This window comes from Dicentrarchus labrax, unplaced genomic scaffold (assembly GCF_905237075.1).
Source record: "Dicentrarchus labrax unplaced genomic scaffold, dlabrax2021, whole genome shotgun sequence".
In the NCBI taxonomy this organism is placed as follows: Eukaryota; Metazoa; Chordata; class Actinopteri; family Moronidae; genus Dicentrarchus; species Dicentrarchus labrax.
The window spans coordinates 27,393,669-27,419,471 of record NW_026136713.1 but is presented as its reverse complement, the minus strand read 5'-3'; the positions used below and the strand labels follow the sequence as shown (position 1 = coordinate 27,419,471).

The 25,803-nt window shown below is 41.5% G+C and overlaps 1 protein-coding gene across 1 annotated transcript in view; it reads left to right on the top strand.

Moving 5' to 3' along the window:
- The window catches only part of ppargc1b (peroxisome proliferator-activated receptor gamma, coactivator 1 beta), a 92,944-nt gene that overhangs the window by 52,227 nt on the left and 14,914 nt on the right, over window positions 1-25,803 (top strand). Inside the window, exons 2-4 of the mRNA XM_051419847.1 lie at window positions 9,553-9,738; window positions 14,058-14,258; window positions 23,363-23,482. Coding sequence (XP_051275807.1) covers window positions 9,553-9,738; window positions 14,058-14,258; window positions 23,363-23,482 — 507 coding nt within the window. The remainder of the gene's footprint in view (window positions 1-9,552; window positions 9,739-14,057; window positions 14,259-23,362; window positions 23,483-25,803) is intronic.

The following is a 25,803-nucleotide window of genomic DNA, read 5'->3' as shown; positions in this document are numbered from 1 at the left end:
GATAATGATTCCCATTGATCTGCATCCTAATTTAGCTTCCATCCGTACCCTTGTGAGTTTTCATTGTCTGACTTTGTACCTCAATAATCAAACAGCACATAATTGGCTTTTTGTGGCCCTTATTAAACGTGGAGGGGGGGCTGCGGATGGAGGGGGGCGTCCTTTTTGTTCGCAGTAATTAAGCACATCCCTTCTCTGTTGGCTGCAGATGAGAAAAATGAATTGAGAAGTTAAAATTGTGCGGCTTTCCCTTCTCATTACCTGTCAACAAATTACTCACTGAGTCATGGGCGATGCTTCAGGTCATGATGACGCATTAGTTGTCAGCCTGAAGAAAGGGGCTCTTCAGAAGGTCAGGACATAATTCTACAGGGTCATAAAATGATGTAGAGAACATAAACACACATTAGTAAGAGCTTTTCATTTGTCTGTTTTGAAAGCGTGCTGTACATTAGCTGTTTCCTGGAAATAATCTTGTGTACTGGATGGATTTAAAGTTTCGGGATTGCTTTGAAATTGAGAAAAAAGGGCTGCACAGATAAAAGTGCAGCAAAACCCTTAAAGAGATCACCCAGACTGTATAACTGACAAGTGTTCTCTGGGAAATGGAGTGCTGAAACACCCCAGCTATTAGCGTTGGCACCAAAGATGTAGACGAAATTAAAAAGAGCAAGACTCGTCTGGATTACCACTTGCAACGGCAAAATAAAATCTGTTAATTTAGTGTCAATATTCATCGCTTGATGCGTTTACTGGGGTCGTGAGTTGATTAGTTTGAGCGGCACCGCGGGGACGTCTGAGGTGTCATTTACAAACCACTTCCTGTCAAAGTGACCTACAAGAAACTGAGAGTTAAGGTAGTGGGACACTTAACAGAGTCCCCAGCCCGGCACTCTGCCTTATATCTTCCATGTCACTTCAATGTGCGAGGCTGGAAGATGATTACAGCTCTCCATCCGGCTCCTCTCATCACCATTTTTCAGCTATATGGGGCTCTGGTCTGTCACTTAACCTTCACATGGACCCCCTCCCCATTTTCTGTATTACAACCAGTACAAAGACAGGTTTAAGGCGTTAGTTTGGATCATTTAGAGTTCAAAACCTGGTTCAGATATTGGCGAAGGTGTGTAAATACCCTATCAGTTTTCTGTAGCTGTAGTCAGTTATGAATTGGACTCTCTGCCGGACAGCAGCCTGTCACTTGTGATGGATGAAAGATTATTTTCCTCTTGGGAATTGAGTTAAAGTGCAGAATTAGTTCAGCAATTCTGCAATAAGAGGGATTTCTGCAACATCTACATCTTTAGTTGCAACCTCATGTTCTGGCAGTCTGAAACCTCTTGATCCAGCGCTGTAGCAGCTGAACTAAGCCTCTGAGGGTCAAATCATATTATTCATGTAACACACCAGTGGATGTACTAGCTAACCCGAGAGACCATCTCTCATATTCAGGAGAAACTTATCGTCTTCTTTGCCTTCACTCTCCCGTGATCTACAGCTGATGGTTGAGAGAGCTTGACCTTGTATGGTGGTGGTGGTGGTGTATCTGTGTGTGTGTGTGTGTGTGTGTGTGTGTGTGTGTGTGTGTGTGTGTGTGTGTGTGTGTGTGTGTGTGTGTGTGTGTGTGTGTGTGTGTGTGTGTGTGTGTGTGATCGAGTGTGGGCCTCTAAAGAGAAGTTTGGACAGTCCAGAACACTGGCGAGGACTCACCGGCACATGACCGGGCTTGTGACTGACCTTACATAACATTACAAAGGGCCTGCTGTAGAGCTGCCAGGAAAGCAGCAGCCAGGGCTTTGATTTCTCTGTGTGGATCAATAAAGTATCACATTATTATCAGAAGCATGCAATGGTTGGTTTATGTGAAGGGCTTTTTTTATTTGGACTAACGTCTTATCACAACTTGTATGTCTGCCGTGATGTACGGCACAAAATGGGAAAATGGGGAAACTGAAACTCTCCACTACAGAGTAAAGCTGGGTCATGATTGCATATTACATGCTATTTCAAAGCAGGTTATGAGAATGTAGTGTTCTTACACGAGAGGAGTACGGAACTTAAGTACTGTGTACTGAAAATTGTCTACATACATACTAAAAATGCTTGAAGAAAGACATTTTGTTTTCTTTTTGTGAAATTTATTTGAAAGTGTAATTTGATCAGGGTTGGGTCAGATTACTATGAAATGTAGTTACAATAGACAAATTATGTAGAAATTGTTTTAATTAGTAACGTAATCCATTGGATTATGTATATGGGATTGGGACACAGCATTATTATTTCAAGTCTGTTAGCAGTAATTGCTAGTTTGAAGTTTGAATTTAGCTTTTAATCTTAGAAAAAGTGTCTTTTTAGCTCCTCCCCCGAAGACTTAACTCAACCGGTGTGATAATTCCAGCCTCCAAGAAGGTCTTGTGTAATATGCTATTCATAGAAAACCAATGGAAAGCCCTCAGCTTTACCTCAGCACCATGGTGAGAAGATAAACAAGAGATAACCCTTAAAAGAACGTGTAGTGTGTGTGTTTGCGTGTGTTAGAAGATAGATACATAAAGAAGAGAAAGAAGTGAAGGATGCAGTCCAACACATCCACATGCTAGAGCACCACCACAGACGTCGTTGGCCTTTCCATATCCACTTGCTCCTTTTAGCCCAGATAGCTCTCCCACGTGCAGGCCTGCTATAAATAGTGCAGGTTTAATGCACGATTGTCCCGGCAGGCTTTTTATGACTGAACGGGCCAGTAGGTTTTCACTGTTGTTACTAAGGCAGATTAACCACAAATGGAAGTCACCCATTTCATTTTTTTTTACACCCCATTCCCCACCATCATTACACTGTGGTGTGCTTTAACAAGCACACACTAGCAAGTAGGTTTTCTAGGTTTCGAAAAAGGGCATAGGTCAGGAGATAAGCTTTGCATTCCTATCAGCACAAGTTGTAGATGTAGATACTGTGAGTTGATGTGCTACAATGTCTCCCTCAGTTCATTAACATTTATTCTGCTCTGTTTCAGCATTGCTCTTGCATTTCTATAATTTAGTCACATTTCCCTCCGTTTATTAAACCCAATAAACTCAGAATGAACTTATTGCAATTTTCACTGAAGTATTCAATAACTTCAAAGGTATCTGTATTCTGCATTCATTTCATGCCCATTTACTTAATCTGCCCATTCTTATGCTCCATTTAAGCCATAAAAGATTTAGCTAGAGACACAGTGAGTGATGTGTTCATCATTCCTGAGATGCTATTGTGTTATGCCACTACCATTATGCTACATTCAAAGAGGGAAGAATAAGCCACTTCTCGTCCACTTTATTTCCCTTTTAGCAAGCATAACACATTTATTTTTCCCAGGGAAGGATGACTGAGCACTGTGGTGTTTTTCAGCAAAGAAATCCCTGATTTATATTCATACCTCACACTTCTGGATTTCAAACTCTCTTCTAGCTTTAGGCCAAGTCAGTGTGGGATGTTCAGGGAGTCAGAGTGAGCTTCTTTTAAACTCTAAAGCTAAACTAAAAATTTTTCTATAGATTCAACCATACAAATGTAGATACAGACTCAGTCCTGTGGTATAGGCTGTTTCCCTGCCTTACTGGGCTAATCGGGTGATGAACTGTGTTTGACCCAGTGCGGCAGGGCGGTATTCCTCTGAAGGAGGAGATGAACTATAAAGCTTTATCAGCTTTTTCTCCTGTACAAAGAAACCTCAACAGAAAAATGACAGTTTTCATTTATGATTCCCTGACAAGCATTTTTTTTTTCAGTTGTGTGAGAGACATAGACTTATAGATTTACTCTATGACACATGATAGCTTATTTAACTTAAAGTAGATTGACTTGACTTAACTTGCATTACACTCAAGTCACAAAAATGAGGACACAACTTGTCAAAACATGTACCATGTCTGAAGCTTTGACCTGGTAAAATCAAACTATAAGAAAACAATGAAAAATAAATGAAACAGTGACCCACACATGAGTATTGTATTAAAAGTGTGTTTTCACACAAAGTTCAAGTCCTTTTAACGCACTGGCCTAATACTTGTAATATAAGTATTAGACAATGACTACAATAACTAAACATAATAAACAAATCTTTGACCTGTGATCCATTCTGAAACTATAACATGTTGTTTTAGTTGGCAGATCTTAAAGGTTGAGATAGCAGCAGATCAGAAAAAGCTCAAACCGTCCTCACAGTTCATTTAAGACACTGCTAATTATAAGCTCTCCATTGTGTTGTTTTGTTGTTAAGTTGCACTGAATTGCGGCACCTCCTTTGGAAGATCTGACCAGTATTCAGCCAAAGTTAAGTTGTAAAGAATACTCGACTAAGCAAAAACCCCATGCAGGCGTGAAAGGTAGCTCTGAGGGTTCGCTGTGTTCTCTCAGCGATTTGGTTCTTTTGATATGTTTTCAAGTGCTGCGAACGCAAGAATCCAAGATTTCCAGTCAGTTCTGGAGCTCACCAGCCTCATGAGCGACCAAAAGTAGGCATGTTTGAGGTCAGAGGTCACTGCACTCAGGCAATAAATGCAACGTGATGTACAGCAATCAGACACAAGTGCTAGAAAAAGGAAATAAGTGAAAGTGTCGCTCCTCGCCGAGCTGCTTGGTTGCCTGCTTCCTCCTCTTGGCGTCTGAGTCATGTTGTGTAGCTGTCAGGGGGCTTCATCATTATTCACAGTGAGCGCGGCGTTGGGAGCGCGCCGCAGCCACATTCACCGCCCGCCTATCGCCTTCTGCTGCAGAGAGGATGTTCAGACGAGCGCAACGTATGTGTTGTTTATGTGCTCGGTAGTGTGTGTGTGTGTGTGTGTGTGTGTGTGTGTGTGTGTGTGTGTTAACATTGGTGCGTGTTTTGAGTGTGGGAGAGAGAGCAGGACACACCAGCAGAGCGTCATATAACCTGCTCGTTCTCCACTGTATGAACATGCAACATGTGCACACGTGTTATTTGTGCGTATGAGTTTGGGAATATGTGTGTCATGCCCAAGGATGTTTTTATTGATTGACGGCTGCAATGGAGAGAAGGGGGGAGAGAGCGGGGGATGACTGAGGAGAGAGAGAGAGAGAGAGAGAGAGAGAGAGAGGCTGAGTGGAAACAAAGAAATCAATCAGCCTGTCCTCTGAGTTTATGAGGAGGAGGGAGAGAGGAAGAGGGGATAGAGGAGAAGAGAGCGCGACAGAAGATGAAAGAAGAGGGAGAAGGAATGGTGAGGAGAGGAGAGATGAGGAAAAGGGAGAAACAGAGGATGAGAGAGGAGAGAAACAGGAAGAGGGCAAACAGAGAGGAAAAGGAAGGGGAATAGCTAAAAGGGAATGAAAGGAGAAATGAAGGGCAGCAAAGGGGAAAGACAAGAAGAGGAAAAAAGGTGACGCTAGAGAGCAGAGGAAGGAGGAGAAGATGAGAAGAGGATAGGAAGGATGCAGAGGAGACAGTAGATCAAGAAAATGGGAAAGAAGAAAGCAAGAGAGAAGAGGTTGAGAGGAAATAAAGATGAGGAAAGGATGCTGAAGGAAGAGGAGAGGAGTCAAGGAGGGAAAGTGAAGGAAGGAAGGAAAGGACAAGTGAGGGGAGAAGAGGAGAATGAGAGGAAAGGAGGGATGTGCTGAGCAAAGGAGTGGTGGAGGGGGACGAGTCAGCCGCACGTGAGGGGGATGTGAGCTGCATGCTAAAAACACACACACACACACACACACACACACACACACACACACACACACACACACACAAGGTGAACACACCTGCATCAGCAGCTGGAGGGAGAGGATGCAGTGGGAGGGTCTTATAGAGGGCATCCTCTCCCCTCTCATCTTCCCTTCTTCTTCTTCTGCTGCTTCTCTATCAAGTCACGACTGCCCTCGCCCCTCCTTCTCCCCATTGCTCCTCCTCTATCGCTCTCTCATCTCTCTCTTCTGACCCACATCTCTTTTCCTCCTCCGTTTCACAGTCTTTTCCATCCCCTTCCTCGTCCTTCCTGCATTTACCCTTTTTCTTTCCGTTCCTCCCTCCTTACTTCAGTCCGCGCAGCTCCTTCTCCTCCTGCTGTTTTCCTTCTTTTCTCCCTTTATCCTTCTCTCTTCCCCCTCATTACACTCCTCTCCTTCCATCGCTCCGTCCTCTCTTTTTCTCTCCACTTTGCTGATTGGCTCTTTGATCATGTCTGCTCTGTAATTTATGAAACCATGAATGATATCAGCTCATGTTATCCATTCCTTGACCCAAATAAACAGTCCTCACACAGACCGAATAAACACACACACACGCACGCACACACACACACACACACACACACACACACACACACACACACACACACACACACACACACAGTGAGGCACAGTGGGAACATTTGTACTATGAGTGGTATGAGGCCATAAATTAAAGCACTACGAGCAGTCATCATTAATACAACATGATGATATAGAGTATTTCCTAACTGAAGCTGGTTTTTGGGATGAAGTGGAACGTGTGTGTGTGTGTGCGCGTGCATGTGCGCGTGCGTGTTTAGATGTGCACACCGGAGTGTGAAGAGCAGAGGATGTTAGTGGAAACAAGCTCTGCAGACATAACTGGTAATTAAGTAGGCTTATTGTAGAAAATACAAAAAAAAATAATAATATCTTTTAGCTAGGTAATAAGTAATTATTATTATCAGTACATTTAAAATACATTGGAATGAAAAGAAAATTTTTTTTTTTTTTTAATCAAAGAAAAAAGTAAGTGCTAATTGGAGAGCATTCACAATACATTGAAATGAAAACACAGGGTGGCAGGAGCACTACATAATGAGAGGAGAACGGCAGGGCGAGTGACAGAGGATCATGCACTGCTGTGTAGAGGCAGAGATAATGAATTATTATATTGTAAATTCATCGTCCATGTGTACACTGTTAGTTTATAGAGGAGGAGGGAAGAGAGGAGGACTGTCAGTGTGTCAGCATACGCTTTTATATCAACATATGCATATTCATTATCCGCTGATGAAAGTAGACCATGCTGCGTTCAGTCTACTGTCTCAGTTTACTTTTTTAATCATGAAATGCTAAACTTTTGCTACAGTTAGCGTCAGTAAGCTACAGTATCATTAGCTCGCTAGGCTAAGACTAATTTTAGCGTATTTGCAGACGTCACTGACGGTACTGTAACTATGTTCAGTTGTAACCTTCTAAAATACTGTACATGTATTGTTCTGAATAGTGTTATTAATCTCATTTTTAAGGTTGTTTTTAGAAAAAGTCTAGTCCAACTAAAGGTTTGTGGTAGTTTTAAGGACGCCTTTGGTTCACCTTCAACATGTCAAAGCATTGTTAAATACATTTAGTGACTCACTTAATGTTATATCATAATGTTATATACTTTCAGGTGAAAACCTTGTGACAATAAATACCAACAGAAAGAACCATAGAGGCAATGTGCAGTTTAGTCGGTCAGCTGCAGATGAGATTACCACTGAGGAAACCTGATAGTAAATGAAAAACATCCGTTGGATTCAGTTTGAAACAGGATTGGTGTAACTGGTCGACCCTGTCTGCTCTCCCAGTGAGATGAATGGGAAAACAAATGTGTGTGTGTGTGTGTGTGTGTGTGTGTGTGTGTGTGTGTGTGTGTGGGGGGGGGCACATAAGTGAATGAGATACAGAAAGACCGGTAACACGCCATGCTTCCTCATCACACATACAATAGGACACTGATCCGTTGCCTAGCTCATGCACACACGCACACACACACACACACACACACACACACGCACACACGCGCACACACACACACACACATTCAGCAAGTACACAATGCTTGTAAAAGAAAAAAATCCAGTCTGACTGCTTTCTTTCCCCACATGTTCCCTCCTTTTCTACTGCGTCTCATACTATCCTTTCCTCCTTCCTCAAAATGTTCCTCCTCCCCCCAAGAGACCACAGTAACTTCCCCTCACACTGAGTCACGTACACACACTTCCTGCTCTTCTCCTTTTTTCTGTTCTCTTCTGTGACGTGGCTCAGTGTTTCTGAGTCTCAGCCATGTGCTGTGACTGCAGGCCACGTGGCTGCTAACTTCTGACTGGAACGTTATTTTAGTGGAGCACAAAGTGGGGCTCTTGTGGGGTTTCAGGGTTTCTTTAGAGTGTCTGAAGAGTTCTTGACCATCGTCCAGGGGTTTTTAAGAGGTTTCCATGTGTTAAGAGCGTTTTGAGAAAGGTGGTTGTCGAAGTTCAGGGGGCAGTTAAATGAGGCTTTGGGAAAGTCTTTAGGGGGTTTCTTTTTTTGTTGTTGCTTACTTTAGTGTTCTTCTGGGCATTCAGGCATCATTCATAGGTTTTTAGATGGTTCTAGTAGAGTCTATATGTTTTCAACAGGGTTCCAGAGGATCTTGAGGATGTTTCATGGATAAGGAGGAATGAAGGGCTGGCCGGGTCCTTCATGACGTTGAAGTGTTTTCAAAGAGATTTTAGTTTCACAAAGGGGGTTCTAAAGTCCTAAATGAGGTTTATAGGGGTCCATCAAACAAAAGCATTAAAAAATAATTTGTAAAATGAATTAAAACTTTTCTCATGATCATAAAGCAATGCATTTCCACTGAAATACATTCTCCATAATATTTAGAGTGGCCTGAAATAATCATCATTGGATTGTTTATATTTTATGTACATGTAATTCTTGAGACTTCCCTGACAGCATATAAAAACAAAGATTGATCAACCATGTGCCACCGTGACCGAGGTGGCCACGGATTAACACACGCTCCACCGGCCAAGGGGAACTAATCACCTGAAGACCTCTTGGGTCACGGTTGCATGTTGTTGTGAACTACAGGGAGATGTGCAGGATAAATGCTCGAAGACGCTTCCAGATAAGTGCTGCTGGTGTATGTGATATATTTTCGGACTAATCCTGCATTGTGCTGGGGCCGATGCCTCTGTTGGTTTCAGTGTCGAACCTCCTCTAACATGAAAGTCTCATTATCTATAATGAGTAGCTGTTGAGAGATGAGGGGCTGTTGATGAGAGCTCCTTGTGACTCCGACAGTGAACAGTGTAATAATATACAGTATATGCCAGGCTACGGAGGCTTTTATCCAAAGTGCCTCACAGTACTTCAACTGCATACATATTTTAGAAAGGATAGCCCAATGGGAACTGAACCCCTAATTCTAACAATGGCAGTGCTGCGCTGAGCGTTGAACTTCACAGAAAACACCAACTCTGGCATTCTCATAGAGGGAGCATAATTATTTCCCATGTTTGGTAGCTTGTGTTTCAGAGAGCAGTGGTTACAGAGAAAACATCATTTCCTTTGTGATCGCACAAGAGAGCCAAGCAGCAGACACAAGTGACGCATGCGAACTTGTTCATTTCTCACCAAGCATCTTTCCAGCTGTGATCAGCACCTCCAGTTTTTTGGGTTCATGTTTTACAAAGTGACTCCTGCACTTTTGTAGCATCTCAAAAAAGACAAACCGCCTGGGAATTCTTTGCTTTAATCTCGATGTTTGACTAACGTGACCTTTCCCTCTCTCTCCATCTCTTTTTCCGTCTTCAGTATGGGGAGGAGGAGGTGTGTTCGGATCGTTTGGACACTGACTTCCCGGACATCGACCTCTCCCAGCTGGACACCAGTGACTTCGATAGCGTCAACTGTCTCAGCGAGCTACAGTGGTGCAACGATCATTCGGCGGACGTGTCACCGGCCTCCATCCACTACAGTACAGCAGATGAGCTCTTTGAGGTGAGGCTTCATCACCAAAACACAGTTCAGATATACTGTACAACTGATGATTCTCTCAAGTCAGCCATGGACACGTTCTTCTACATGGCTGAGGGCTGCCATCAAAAGGCATCAGAAATATGCGTTTTCTCTAAAATACATTTCTTCTAATTTCTTAATTGATGGTAGTCATGCTTTTATGACAAATGTTATTGCTTAAATGTGTTAAAATGAACAGAATGATGTTAATAAGATTCATCAGTGGATTGATTGAAATTTGGTGTACAAGCTTCTGGTTCTCTAAGAAATCCATGCAACATTCAAAAGGCACAAACAAGCCCTTGCACAAGAAAGGAATTCCCTTCATCAACACATTCAATTCCAGATTGCTTCAGGTTTAAAGCTAATCCACAAAGTTGGCCCCCTGAAGCCGTACTTTAAAGTTCCTAAAATCCGATTTCATTTTGAAAAACATCCTGCTGGACCCCTAAACACAACATTAGTGATTCAGCAATAATATGTGGCACCGTTAATGGCTGAACCCATTGCTTAATGTCTCGAGGACACATGCTTGAAAATAATTTGTGGACTTCATGTTGTGCAGTGTTAGTCAGTAATACAGCACTGCCCCACAGGGGTGCCTAGGGATTTCTGTTCTTCAGCTTGGGTTAAGTTTAATGGATGAGATGGGGGTGGCTGGCATTGTGTAAACTTTTTAGTTCTTAATAATAGAAATCACAGAAATCTTGTCTGCTTCTTGGAAGTGTTTGTCCATTGGATCCTAAACAGATTTGGCAAGAGATGCAGGGTAGATGTGAGGTCAGAACGTTTGCCCTTTGTTCGGTGTTCGGGGGAAGTAACTGCCCTATGAAGAGTTTCACTAACATGTGAGGGCAAATTCCCCATTTTACCATTTTACCACCACAGTCACTGCAGAATATTTTTTGTGAAATGAGCAAAGCATAAGGTGCAAGGCCAGATTCATGCAGCAGAACTCCTCATTTAAAAAAAAACTATGGTCAGGCCTTTTTGAGCAGTCTAACTAGAAACCAGTGGATGATTAGCCTGAATCTGTTGTATCATAATTTTTATCTTTTGCCTCTTGTATTGAATATCCTTGCCAACAAAGAAAAGAAATCTATGGTATGACCAAAAGGAAAGTTAATTTTTGTGACCAGGGCTGTTATATTACAATGTAAATGAAATGTTATTTTGGTTACTACTCGTATAGCACACTCCCAACTGCCCAGACCTTTAATGAATCTTGGCCTCATCAATCCTACGAGTTGGCTCAAACAGCCTGTTTGGAAAGTTTGGAACATTTAAACTCTGAAATTTAGACATGCAGCATGTCTCAGAGGCTGCTACCAACTAAGTAATTCCCCGTTACGCTGTGCGTAATGTGATGGTGGAAGCAGTCCATCAGTTGGGATCAGCCTGCTGCTTCTACAGGACCAATGAGAGCCCTGAGGCTCCAGTATCAGGTGCCCTTGCTGGATGAATTCAGGGAATACCCTTCTTGTTTTTCTCTATATGAAAGCCAACCTTGGATCATTGATTGTCTATAGGTTTCCAGCCCCAGCGATGTCTTGTGGTCCTATTACAGAGGCTAAATTGAGTGCATCTTGAGAATAAAAAGACGGCAACAAAGGGATAAAGTAGCATTTAGGTCCAGATCATCGGCTATGTAATGCAACTCTGCTGGTGGAAATTGCTCTGATGCCGCGATGCATCGCAGAGTATTGGTTAAATGAAGACAGGCAAGACATGATGGGAATTCAGGTGAAGTAAACAGAGACTGTCTCTGTCTGTACTCTCTGAGTCTTTGTGTCTTTAGGGTTTTATTCTTATTTCGATCCCCATTAGCGGACGCCTGAGTGACTGTCTCTTCCTGCTGTCGACACAAAACTTTATGACACAGTTGGCATCTTAGGATAGAGTCCAAGTAATGCATTAACAGTAAGAGATATTGGTACTGACGAGAACATCTTTGAGAAAGAACAAGAGAGAAGACATGGAAACTTCTGTTTGTTTCCCCATTTTCCTTTCTCATATACTATTTTACTTATCTGTTATCGTCTTTTCACTCCATTTATCTTTTTCCATTTTACTTTATATGATTTGCTTCCTTGGTGTCTCTCACCCATATAATATACCTTTCTAACTGCTTTCTCTTCTTATTTTCCAGCTTATCATCATCTTGAACTTTCTGTTCATTTTACTCACTCTCATCATAACTAATTAAAGTCATATTTTATAGATCGAATATATAGTTTTAGCTTTTCATACCACCCCCTGTATCACATGCATAGAGCTTTCCATAGCGCTGCTGCCACCCACCACCCCAACCCCAACCCCTGCCCCGGCATATTATATTTTAGCCAATACTGTATTGATCAGACTAATACAGCAGAGCAGATGAGAAGACGGTCGGACGGCGTTCGGTTATAAACACACAGTAATGAATAGAGTGATAAGCGGACGGATGAAGCCCCCGGTGTCTCTGTCTCTCTGCTGTCCATCAATACGCCACTTATTTACAGTAGTGTATCGGAATTTAATCCCATGTTGGGCGGAATTGATCGTGTTTGTGTGTGGTAGGGCTTCATTTAACCTTGGTGAGTGTAGAGAGAGAAATGGATAGAGTGACAAAGGTTAGGTAATTATTTGTTATTACTTTAATAATAATAATAGTGCATATTAGTCTTTATTGTCAAGTAAATGATTATACGTTATGCTGACTTCTATATGTCATTTGTGTAACTTTCTTTGGCTCTCTGTTGCAGTCTCTGTTTTGTTCCCACTCACTGGAATCCAATTATTTTCCAGGAAATCTAATTAATATCCGTCTAATCTAATTAATATAGTCAGGTAATATCCGTGAGTGCTTTTGAGTTTCCAAACATACTAGTAACGCAGATAAAACCTTTCTGATTATGATATATCCACTGAGACAGATCGAGACACAAATGCAAATTAGAAAGAACTTTGTAGTATGAAAGATAGATTGTTAGATTCAAACCCATGCTTTCGGGTGCTACACACTATGTGGAAAAGTGAGTAAACTAGTTAGCTTTGATTATGCTTACTTATGATATCTATGTTTCTGACATCCTGTAGATAATTTCAAATTCTAAACCGCAGCGCCCGGCAAAGAGAGAGAGAGGCAGCAAGCCTGAGAGACAGAGAATAAATTTAATAATAAATAGTTTGGCAGCCGGGAACAGATAGAGCTGGATGATAAAAGGGAGAGACAGATGAATGGAGCTTGGTGGCTTCCCGTAGGCTAGCCATGCTATCACCTCTCCACCAGACTCTGCTCTCAGCAAGATGGCAGCTCCGAGACAGTAAACAACCCCTGTGTGGATGCAACAGGAGGGATGGAAAGATGGGAAAAGAACACATTTTGGACTAAAATTACTGATAAACAATATTTTCTGCTGATTATCTTTAAATTTGACCATTTTCATGCCTGAAAATTCTGAAAAATCCTGTACAGCATCATGGGAAACCAAACCCAAACAGTGGAGAGTCAAACTGGATTACAACATTATATGAGAGGTAGACAGAGACAACTGGTTGACTATTTTTAATGAAAGTCCTGTTTCAGCAAACCTTCTGCAAACCTGTGTATTGTTCTTTCCATTAAGGCCAAAGGTCAGAGTTACATCATCCCTGACCGCGTTAATAAATGAGACAGAAAAGAAGAAAGAAAGGACTTTAGATAACAGCTGATTAGAGTGAATGAGGTAGACGATAGAGGAGAGGGGAATTAAAGGAGTGATTCAGCAATGACACAGCTTCCAAAGGACTTTTTCTGTCTGCTGAGGATAATCATTTTTAGGTGTAAATGCAGTATACATAGTGTATGTACATTATGGTATGAACACTAATATACTACTTTATGGATGGTTATTTTCTAACCATCTCAATGACTCAGGGCTAAACGATCAAATGTGGCGGCCTGTAATTTCTGTAGATTAGGGGTTACGCATTGTGTAGGAAATTTAAATTGTGCATTTTTGAAATCTTTATCCATTACAATAGCTTGTCTGTATCTAATACAAACCTTGGTTCTCGCTATATGGCAAATACAAATAAAAAAAAAAAAAAACTGGGTATTTCTGATTTAGTAGTAGAAGTGTTAAAATGTGCTTTTTTTTTTTTTTTTGCTTAAAAATGAGCAAGTTAGCAAAGTCAGTTAGCAAAGGCCAAGAATGAACTTTCAATCTCTCAGCAACAGTTACTTAACAGAGCTTGTTGTGACGTGTTTTTCTCTTTAAACTCTATAATCCCACTGTATTCTCATCCATGTTCTCACTGTGTTCGACTCCCTACAGATAGAAGAGGAGAATGCGGCTCTGCTCGCCGCTCTGACCGACAGTTTGGATGGCATGGTGGATGCCGAGGTGGGCGGGCTCTCCGTCTTCCCCGCCCTGGGAGAGGAGCCTGACCAGGAAGAGGAAGAAGAAGACAGCCTTACTCTCACAGTCGAGGACTTCAGCCAGTCCCTGGGGGCCGAGACGGAGGACCCATCTCTCGTAAGAACGCCTTTATACTTCCTGTAGACGCAACAGTTTCTTTCTTTTACCTTCGCTGTTGAACAGTGTAATTGAGAGAACATTAAATGGAGGGACCTCGGATCAGAACACTCATTTCCATCCGCCCTGAGGGTCCCTGACCTCACTTTTGCAACTCATATCTGAACATTAACCCCCGTTTAAGAACTTTTATCTTCATCTCAAACACTCTTATGTTTCTTTTTTGTCAACGAAAAAGTCTCTTGCAGCCCAAAACACGCCGCCTGTTGAAGTGGAGCCTTTCATACGTGCTTCAAACACCATCCTCTCCCTTGTCTCACACCCGCCACACTGTGACTCTCCTTTCCCATGCTCTACTCTCTCTTTCTCCCCAGTATCTTAATCTGTGTCGCGTTTGCTAACCTTGATGTTCCCCTTGTTGGCCCGCAAGGTTCAATGTCTGCCTTTAACTCCAGGAAAACAGAGGGGCGCTCAGGCACACAGTGTCCTTTCATCCAGTGCCGTCCTCTGTGTGTGTGTGTGTGTGTGTGTGTGTGTGTGTGTCTGTGTGTCTGTGTGTCTGTGTGTGTCTGTGTGTCTGTGTGTGTGTGTGTGTGTGTGTGTGTGTGTGTGTGTATATTTCTGTATTTCTACGGACCACGTGTCAAAATGGACAAAGTAAAAAGCAAGATTAAGGATTAGGACATGTTGCAGATACTTCATCAAGGAGTTTGTAGAGGAATTAAATGTGGATTGGGCAACGAATAGAATTATAATAAGCTTTCAGTTAAGTCAGTACTGTATAACATTTTAAACTATTTATTTTTAAAGTTAAAATCAAACAAATAGAATGACAATAGCAATGTTGTGGTGATGTTCTCATGTTCACAGCTCTCAGCAATTACTTTAGTGAATACATAAAAATAGAAAAGATGGCCGAAATGAAAAGATAGATAGACTAGATGGATAAAGTTTAGGTTCAGGGATAAAAGTAGTTAAAAGACTTTTGTGTGTGGTCTTTTAGCACGTGCTCCAGTTTATGTGTTTGCTTGTTTTCAACCCCATTCCTCCCCCGTCTCTCTTTTCACACAGTGCTGCTGGATGCCTCTCTCTCCCTAGGCCCCACCATCATTCCCTGAACCCGACTTCTAGGAAAAAACCTTGTTTTTCTCTCTTCACTATGCGCCCCTCCCCGTTATCAGCCCCTGTCCGCACCTGAACCGCATCACCCCAAAAAACATTAAACCTCCATCTCATCATACAGGAACAACAAATTGCTGTATCTCTTTACAGGGAGCATTGTGCCCTACTTTCCCCCCCCGGTTCACTCTGCTGTCAGAGGAATGCAGGCCTGCTCTCGGCCTGGAGCTTAATTGAAGCAGGAAGCTATTTCACTGCAATAAACGACTTATGATTACCGCTGTAATGCAGCCTTATTGCACTTGTCAAGATGAATCCACCCGCTCCCTTAATTTGACTTAAATTTCACAGCAAATGGGGTCTGCTTACAGAGTTTCGTTGTGCACTCTGATTTAGCAGCAGCCTACAAAGATGCTATTGTTTGGCGACCATGAGTCATGGCGGATGGCTGAATACCTACAGCGTAAATATTCACTGAGCTGCACTGCCTCCCACTTGCATCTACACACCGAGTCGTACTATAAAACAAGACTGTCAGTGAAGTCAGAGGAGGTTTGTTAAGCTCTATAATGAAAGGTTGGATATGAAGCAACACTTTAGGTTAAAGGATTACTTCCTTTAAGGACTCAACAGGGCCACCTCTTAAAGCTTGCAGAAAACTGTCTGATGATTGATGAATTACAAGTAGTGAAAAGGAAAAAAAGTAGGGACGATATTCACTAAAAAATGTAATATCGGGAGTTATCGGTATCGGGTTTTTATAACCGATGTTTGTTCTGTAGGCTTCAGCATTTCCGAGCCCGCATGAACGCAGCATGGGACGTTTACTGGCGCACGCTAGATGACGTATAACAACAACAACTACACCCTAGACTGGTTGGTTGCTAACCGTGGCTAACAAGTAAACAATTTAAAGCTAAATGATTTTAATATTAACACAAAATAAGTGCAATGCACCTTAAATATTTCCTTAACCAAACTAACAATTGGCTTAGAATTTACCGGCAGAAAAGCCAATATCGAGCATCCCTAAAACTATATACTACATACCTGACTACTGTGACTATTACTACAACGGGCCAACTGTAACCTATCAGATCAACGAACCAGTAAGCCACTTGAGAAAACAACCTTCAGAAATACTCTTCAGTTCTGATATAACTGATGCTAGCAGCATCTTTATCTTATCTCATGAACTATGCAGTCTTGCAAAGTAGGCTGTGACTTTCATTTAGTGCCACTCTGAGGTTGACTATTACGGACTTTAAGGAGCTAGGATCATATTTGACCTTTTATATTTATTTAAGACTATACTACTACTGGTAGCATTACAGGATCTGGCATCCAAGAAACAAATGACCAGAGGAAGGGACATTCCTTCCAAATTGGTGGAAATGATGATGACTGTAATGACCTTAGATGGTTCAGTACAGGAATAAGGATAGTTTGGCAGTCAAGAAAGCCCAAAAAATGCCAAGCCTCACAGCAATAACCATTAGTGTGAGGCTAATACTATGCTGGCATAGTAACACAAACAGGACACAGCGAGACAGAACGGGTTTTGTTGCTGTTAAATGCCATGGAGGTATTGTTTAGTCCAAAACAACAAGTCAGTGATACTGTGAGGTCAAGCCACCAGATGCCATCGTCTCCGCTGTTGTGTTGCAAAACACTGTCGCCCCACGCATGACTGCCCTGCCCTTGTTTCACCTTGAAGACTCCTTGGTTATCAGTCAACTTCTGTCAAAATAAGAATGAGTATAGGCTAGTTAATCAGTTACGCCTGCCAGTTTTCTCAGTTTCCATTTCCATCTAAGAAAAGACAGTGAAGGTCAAATGAGAAGTGGTAGGCTCTGTTGGGTAGTTACTGATATAAACTGAGACAAACCTGATTAACTGCAGTGTCCTCCATCAAGCTTACATCATCTGTCAGTTTGGTGTCTTGGTCTGGGAACTTTATGATATGACTACAATGACTAAGGGTGCAAACAACACAACTTTATATCATATATCACAACTTCATATCACATGTCATCAATAGGAGAAATATCAGTTCCTTTAAACATCATTAAAAGGCTTAAGTGGAAGAGACTGGAAAAGAACACAAAGTAGATTGACACAGAGCAAATTGGGGAGTGATGATGTGACGTTTAGGGACAGATTGTTGAATTTGCTTTAAACCTTAGAGGCACAAATTTAGTTTCCAGCTCAATGCAGTTTTTTCCTCAAAGAGAGGTTTCTGATTTATCTAAAAGGCTACGTTACGCAACCTTAAACCTAAACATTTCAACTATTAACATGTCCTCAGCTTACGTGTTTGTGCTCTGCATTCTATCGCTGCAGTAACCACTCATTATTTATCCTGCAGCAGCAGCACATGCCATTCCAGCTTGTTTTTCCTCGAAGACTGTAACAGTAGAGCTGGAAAAGTCTTTGCTATCCCCAGACACACAACACTCAGTCAACTGGTGGTTGCTTCATTCCTCTGACAGCTGGCAAGATAACACACTTTTCCTAAAGTTTCCTCACATACACACAGGTTCCTTTTTCTGTCACACAACCACATACTACTACTACTACTACTACTACTGCTGATGCTAGGCTGCTACTACGGTTTCTACCTCTACTTCTATCTCTGTTCTTGCCACTGCAACTTTTGTACTAATTTCCCTTGGGTATTATCTTGGTATCGCCTTCAGGCAGCAAGTTTGTGACTGGCAAGACAAGTTAAGCCTTCTATGGCTTTGGGGGATTCAGAGTTGTCTGTGTCTGAAGTTAAGAGATGCCTAATATCAGTTACATGTGAGGAACACTGGTGAACAGTGCTGGGTGTTTTTGTTTTTTCAAAAAACGCAGGAAATATTTTGTTCCATTTAGAATCTACATAAAAGTAGTCCCACAGCTGATGCAGGAATATCATTTTCAGAATTTTAATTAGAGAATTTGGATGAGGGAATGTTGCCTTGACAGCCTACACTTTGTCTTACATTCAGTAGTAGAGTTCTGTTTGTGGCACAGTGATTGACAAATTATTGCTATTTTTGGCATTTCAGATTTCTTGATTGTAGATAGAGCGAACACTCCATCTTCACTGTCTCCTAACAACAACACCACTACCACCACTACTGGTCACCTGCAATAGCCACTTAACTGTAGTAATAGCAAACCTTTCACAGTTTAAATAGCTGTTTACATTGCTACAGTACAAGTAGGCCTACCTATATTTATATCCGAGCTCCTCCATCACCCAGTGTTTTTCTCCTTCTGCCTGGTTATTAGTGTTTTCTACTCTGGTATTTTGCCCAAGAAGAAAATCCATCAAAACAAAAATAATTCAGCTTCATTCCTATAAACTGACTAATTTGTAAAAGTTACATCATGACTCATATGTCTGAAGGATTTCTTTAGAATGATTCACTTGTCAGAAATGCAGTGTCTCAAACTCTGAGGCTCTAGCAGCCTAGTTCCACAACCGACTCCAGCACCCCTGACAGGAAGCAGAATATTTCACTTTACTGTATATAAATCATATTATCCTGCATCCTCGCTCTGTTTCCATTGTGTAAACTATCAGTGGCAAAAATAGCAACCTGACATTCACATCCACTCACACAGAAAAGCCTGGTGTAATAACATTATGCTGTTTACTCGACTGAAGCTGCCAGATGTGTGTGCGTGTGTCCTCCCTGCCCTATTTCCATCAGTTGAGTAGTTTACTGTCACATGACTGCTGTCACTCATGTGTTCAGGCCGGAATGTAGTGCTGCCCTCTACTGGTGATAAGTGATACTGCAGTGTGTGTGTGTGTGTGTGTGTGTGTGTGTGTGTGTGTTCTCAAGGGCAATACACACTCAACAGTCTGTTTGAATTTTTATCAGCTTGATTGGATTCACATTAAAAGATATCCACAATTTATTTATGAGCCATCAAACATTTAATTAAACATTAACTAGTCATAACTCTAATTAAATCCAATTATATTCTTGTCTATTGATTTGTATGCAATGTAATTACCATATTTATAGACTCATATTGATGTGTAGATGTATATAAAAGAACATTTGGTGGCCTATACAACGTAATGGAAAAATAACTTTAGTCTTACTTGTCACAGATACATCAACTATCAATCAATTGCGGGATTTAAATCAGACAACTGAAAATGTGTGTGTTCGGTGCTCCTTGTCATATTCTCCATCTCTTTGAAATCTACTAGAGGATGAACGTCAGTCTTCCAAAAAGATATTCCCTAATTTAGTGTTTTGATGACGATGGAAAGTGCTGTCTAACATGCTGCTTCAAAGTCTCCCAAAGGTGTTCAGTTGGGTTGAGAGCCAGTAACTGTAAAGGCCAAAAGATATGAGGATGTATACAAGGATCACATAGCTTTCATACCATTCAGTAAGGCCTGTATAGAAGCATGTGTATTACATCCTCTAGCCCTTTATTCAGGGTTTTCCTCTAATTTGTCATCCATCTGTATCTTGAATTATTGTTTTTATTACATTAAATTATAATTGCAGGCTGGATTGCCATTGAGAATGGTCACATTGCAAGTGTATTTTGATGGGCCATAATTACAGACATCTGAAATATAATTTATGAGAGCTATGAGCTAAACCATTCAACAGCGTTGTATTTCCAAATATGAACTATTTCTGAACTAAGTGGAAAAGTGATTGTATATCTAAGTGGTATTTTTAAAGGTATTTCAGATGGTTTTAGAATATTTTTATGAGCCAGCTATGTTGTCAAAGAGAACAACATTTAAACCTGAAACATTTCTGAAAGTGAAGACACATGGTTTTCTTCTGTCTGTTCCTGCTTACATGTACAGTTTGTTTGAGGTGCACCTTAATTTGGGTGTGTTCATGTGCTGCTACCTTTTTGTAAGCAGGCATCATGTGTGTTTGTTTGCACGTGTGTCCTCTTCATTTGCACTTATTATCATGTCCCGTGATGTCACTCTATGTGTGATTGCTAAATCCCCCCTTTTTTTTTTTGTGTGTGTGTGTGTGTGTGTGTGTGTGTGTGTGTGTGTGTGTGTGTGTGTGTGTGTGTGTGTGTGTGTGTGTGTGTGTGTGTGTGTGTGTGTGTGTGTGTGTCCCACCACAGAACAAGGCCTCCATTGATGCTGCCAGTGGAGCTCTGGAAGGCGTCCAGAGTAGAGTAGAGCAGAGTAGAGTATTTGAGGGGCCCGAATGCTGCCGGAAGGTTTTCAATGTTTCACATAGACACAAACCTTCAGTCTCCTCTTCACTTTCCTCAATGGGACTCTCAGAGGAGCATCATCACACACTCTGAGCCAAGTTGGCTCGCCCACAAAGAGCCGTGGTGGCCCCATTAGTGATGCAGGCATTGGTCCTGTCAGTCATCTGACCCAGATAGTATTCTGTGGTTACAGCCAGCTCTGTTGGGTGGTAATGCTGTACTCATAACATTACAGTGATATACAGTGATAGTGTTAAAACGTGGGTTAACTATAACCCCTAGATAATGATCGGTAGCTTTATGGCAAACAACCAGCGTTATAAACAATTATCTGTTGTATTTGCTTCAGAGAAACATTTTTTATGGTTTAAGCCTCATCAGTTTGATCTATAATGACCTTTCTCTCTATAATGTTTCACATTGCTTTCCTATGCCAACCTAAAAAGCCCATAAAGTGGTATTAAGAGCCTTTCCCAGATATATAGTTCCCCATATAAAGTTGAACTACAGCTGGGTCAGCAGGCTTGATAGATGTTAAGGCGCCATCAGTGAGGTCCAGTGGATGATGAATAATGATAAATGTCAAAGCTAGTGTCTAAATATATAACAAGGAGCTAGATAAACATTAACAGGAAACATGTGTTTTGTAGTTTTATGTCAAGTCAGTCATTTTACAAGTTAATTGAAAGTGAATATTCTGATGAGGTAAAATGGTTTCAAAAATGATAATCTGAACACGTAGTGCTTTTATTTCATTCAATGTAAAATGGTCATCTGTATAACTAGCCAGCAGGCTAACATGCTGATAACTTAGTTCCTACTAGCTAGTGTCCACTCACTATAAACAACACACACATCAGAAATTAAAGCCTGGTGATTGAATGTTTAATGTTGAAATGCACCCTACTAGATAGAACAGAGGCCATAGGATACAATTTGCATCCGTATTGCATCAGTACACACAAGAGAGTTTCCTGTCAGATGATTCACCCGGTAGTTCCTACACACTCGAGTGTTGGATGAACTGTCAGGCACCTATGAAAACAAAGGGAACTTGTACTTACGAGGACACACAGTAGACTGTAACTTCTCCGCCTCTGCAACTCAGATTTAACTTATCATTTAGAACTAACCTTTTCCCTCCCTCCTTTTATTGCAATGGCCAAATTATATTCAATTCAGTTAAATCCAATTATTGTATTCATTCCCAGCAGGGATGGATTTGTCTACAGACACAATCAGGTGACCACGGTCACTGTTTCCCACGTGAATGAGGACCTCCAATATGGCTGCCAGAGGGTCTGTCCTCTGCGTGCCGGGCCCTTTACTGTAAATCATGCAGTGGTAAATCCTACTGCTCCAATCCTCATTCCTATCACATCTGTATTTTCCTCATCTTCTTCTCCTGGAGCAAACGCTGCACAGCTTAGTGGGGGATTTACTCCCTAAGCTGATTTATATCAGCTGATAGCCCTGTCATGAAACTAGGCACTGGAATGAATGGATGAATAGACAGATGAAAAAAGAAAAGGAATGAAAGGATAGTGGGGAATGAGGAGCGGTTGTGTTAATTTCCATTTGAAAGGTATATCCAGGGTGGGTTGGTTCTGTTTCCTCTCTGTATCTTAAGTGTGTCTTCCTGTTTGATCTGAAGGAAAGAGGAGAATGGGAAGAAGGAGGGATGGGGAGGAAGGAGTGAGAGGTAAAAGACAACATTAAGGGGGGTGGATGGAGAGGAGGAAGAGTAGACAGTTGATGTAAAAGTACGTTGAGGTTTAGATGGTTGTCAAAAGGTCAGAGATAGAAGGATGAAGATGAGAAATGGGAAGGTCATAGCAAGCAAGAGGGGGACATAGAAAAAGGACAAGGAGTAAAGGAAAGGAATAGGGATAGGTGGTAGAGAGGGAGATGGAGAGGATGGGATGAGCAGACTGTTGGGATGAAGGAAGAGAAGCAGAGGCCATATTCTGTGTTATTATTGAGAGAGAAGTCCAGAATCCAGCTCTTTAATGGGAAACGTGAATGTGCCATGTAGCTGTCAGCTTTAGGGATGTGATAAATGTACAGTATCATAACCTCATGGCCTCTTCTGCACATTATTACCTTGTACAAACATCCATCTGCAGGGCGTTAACAGCTGACAGAATATAGATTAGAAATTGGAATGAAAGGCTGAAGGAGCCAAATGTTGGACGCTTTCATCTCACTTTAAAGCTGGTATTCTGAATAAAATGTGTAAAACAATTGTAATATTTTATCACAGGTGTACCTTTAAGAGCCTCCAATCCTTTCATATACACATTTATATTATATTTATGCTTGTATTTATTACATGTACGCCATAACTCAAATGTAACATCAACACTAATCTTAGTAGTCTAGCAGTGGAAACAGGTTGCCACCCACATAACCTGCTGTTTTAGGATCTGAATGGCATCTAGGTAGAAGAATGTTGTTGCTGAAGGCCCATGGGGTTGGTTTGGTGGCCATCTTGAATTGAATTCTGTCCATCTTTCATTGACATGTTGGCTGCTGGTGTTGTCAGTGATGATGATGATGATGATGATGAGGGGGGAGAGGATGAGGCGGAGGTTGATGATGAGACGGACAATGATGATGATCAGTGAAAAGCGTGTTGGTGACTTTTGCTTTAAATTAGTACTATGAGATTGTCTTTATATATTAAACACATATCCTACCACTGTACTAACATTTATGGATGCTGATTTGCAAAGTGCAGCCTAACTGATTTCTCCCACCCTCTTCCTCATTAGCTGAAGAAGCTGCTGCTGACTCCTCCCAACGTGCCCGCGGGTATCGACGCACACAAAGATAGAGTCCATGGACATCGCTATAGCAACAGAAGCCTACGGCCAGTCAGACCTCTAGTCAAGGTGAGGAGTGACTTACTGTGAATGCCTGCTGATTAAAGGTAGATTTGGCTGGTTGACAGTTCATGTGAACATTGTTTAAAACTCTCCCTTCCCTTATTCATCCTGCAATAAAACCCCAGCCTTTCCTCAGTGTTTCTCAGAACTGAAGCAGTCCGTTCGGTTGCAACCCCAGACACACATCTCTGTATTCACTAGTTAAGGCCTCATTCCCTCTGTCTTCTGAAGGCTGGCGAGATTACAAAATTGGATTTTTCCCCCCCAATCACTTCCCCTCAGAGGTGGCGAGTTAAGGCAAAAGTAATTCACTGTTGCATGCAGGGCTTGCAGTCAGCATCACTGCCACCACAGAAGTCATCTTCAAGCAGGTGTCTGCCCTTGTTTTCTGCCGGCTAGAGTCAGACCAATAAATAGAACAGATATTGGCATTTGATTATGAGTTATCCCTACATTGTCCAGACAGTCAACACTAGAAAAGTTACAGTAATAGGTTGCTGAAGCTTGAAATGACCTATGTTGTTAGTTGTGCTCTCTCAAAACCAAAGTTGGACGTAGAGTGACGTAGTTGAGATGGATGTTCTGACTGTGACACCTGAGCCTACAGTTCGTATCCCGTTTCCTACCAACAGTCAGCTATGACCACAATCTTTCCTAAACCTTAACCGAGTAGCTTTAGTTGCCTAAACTTAACCAGCTCTAAATTTATAGGTTGCAGATTCGAAAACGTATGAATTGTAACAGGTATTGGGTCGCTTTGAAAGAAACTGCCATCATCAATCCCACCTAAAGTAATTTCCTCACACTGGCTGTCTGAGGAATTCTTGCATTAAGGTTTAATTTCAGGCTTTTTGAACCCTGACAAGGAGAAATCAGAAAGAAATCTGAAAAACTGTGGTCAAATTTAAAGAATAAAAACTGGTTTCTCAGTAGCTTTAGTACAAAATCAATGGTCATCAGTAATGGCGTTCAAGAACCTGTATTGGCTAAAACGTCCTTCTGACAGGACCAGGAAGAAAAAGGCAAACTAGCCAGCAGTTGCCCAGCTAGTACAACAACAGTTTTTATTTTCCAAATGACAGATATCTCATTTTAGACGAAAAGCTCTTTGAGACCTTCAGCTGCTGCCCATGATGGATGTGGTGTTTGGGAAGACAGGACATTTACAATGGCTACTGCTGTATGACTTAGCAGTAATTGGATAGGTGCTAGCATTGTGCTTCAAGTGGTCATTGATTACAACACCAGTCATTTATCTTGTACAAGCATAAAGCACAGTGAGCCTTCACACAGCCTTCTGCTCTGGCTCAAGCAAGGAGGACACAAAATACCCACAGGATGCGGCGCGGGGATAAGCCAAGCCTGTATCTATCATACTGCCTCCTAACCTCACTGTGTGTGTGTGTGTGTGTGTGTGTGTGTGTGTGTGTGTGTGTGTGTGTGTGTGTGTGTGTGTGTGTGTGTGTGTGTGTGTGAGCTTTAGTTTTAGAGTAGTGTGGCTTTGCTGTGGCAGATGGCGGGAGTATTGACTGACAGGGCAAGAGGGCAACAGTGAATCATAGTCTCTCTCTCTCTCTCTCTCTCCTCTCTCTTTGTGAGTAATATAGAATCAGCCATTTCATTGCAGCTGCACACTGAATCATCCCTCACAAAGTCGGAGGCAAAATTTACTGCTGTGTGCTCAGTGTTCCTGTATCCAGGGCAGGAAATTGAAGATACACCCATGCGTTCATGAGTCTGTTTTTGTTGTTATGTGGTTCATTTGTCTTGTTCCCATGAACAACTGTAGACAGTGTGATGAGATATTTCCAGCACAGCTACAGTAAAGTTTGATAGAAAATGAAAAATGTTTGATCTACAACATCACTAGTAAATGTCAGGTTTTTGTGTCAGTTCACCAGAGTCAAGGATTAAGGGCTTTTTTTCTAAGGTTGCCATTTTGTATCGATGTCCGTTGACAGATGCCTAGATAGTGTTGCATTTGGATCAGTTAAAAGGCACTCTTAATTTTAAGAAACTGGAAAAATCTTTACTATAAAGTCAAATAAATTAAAGTCAATAATTACCTTTGAAGGGATATAAAATCCATGTGGGAAACTATTTAAACCAATTTGGATCTTGTGAAAACCCCAAAACAATACATGAATACATTTATTTTGTCTGTCATCCACAGGAGCAGAAAAACCTCCAAATTATCATAAGCGTGGTTGGATGTCTGGGTACTGATCAAGATGTCTGGTAGAGTAACTTACCAGACAGGCCGAATTTGCCAGTTGCTGGTGGTTGTTTCACTCCCAGACTCTTATCAATGACTGAATTATTGCAGC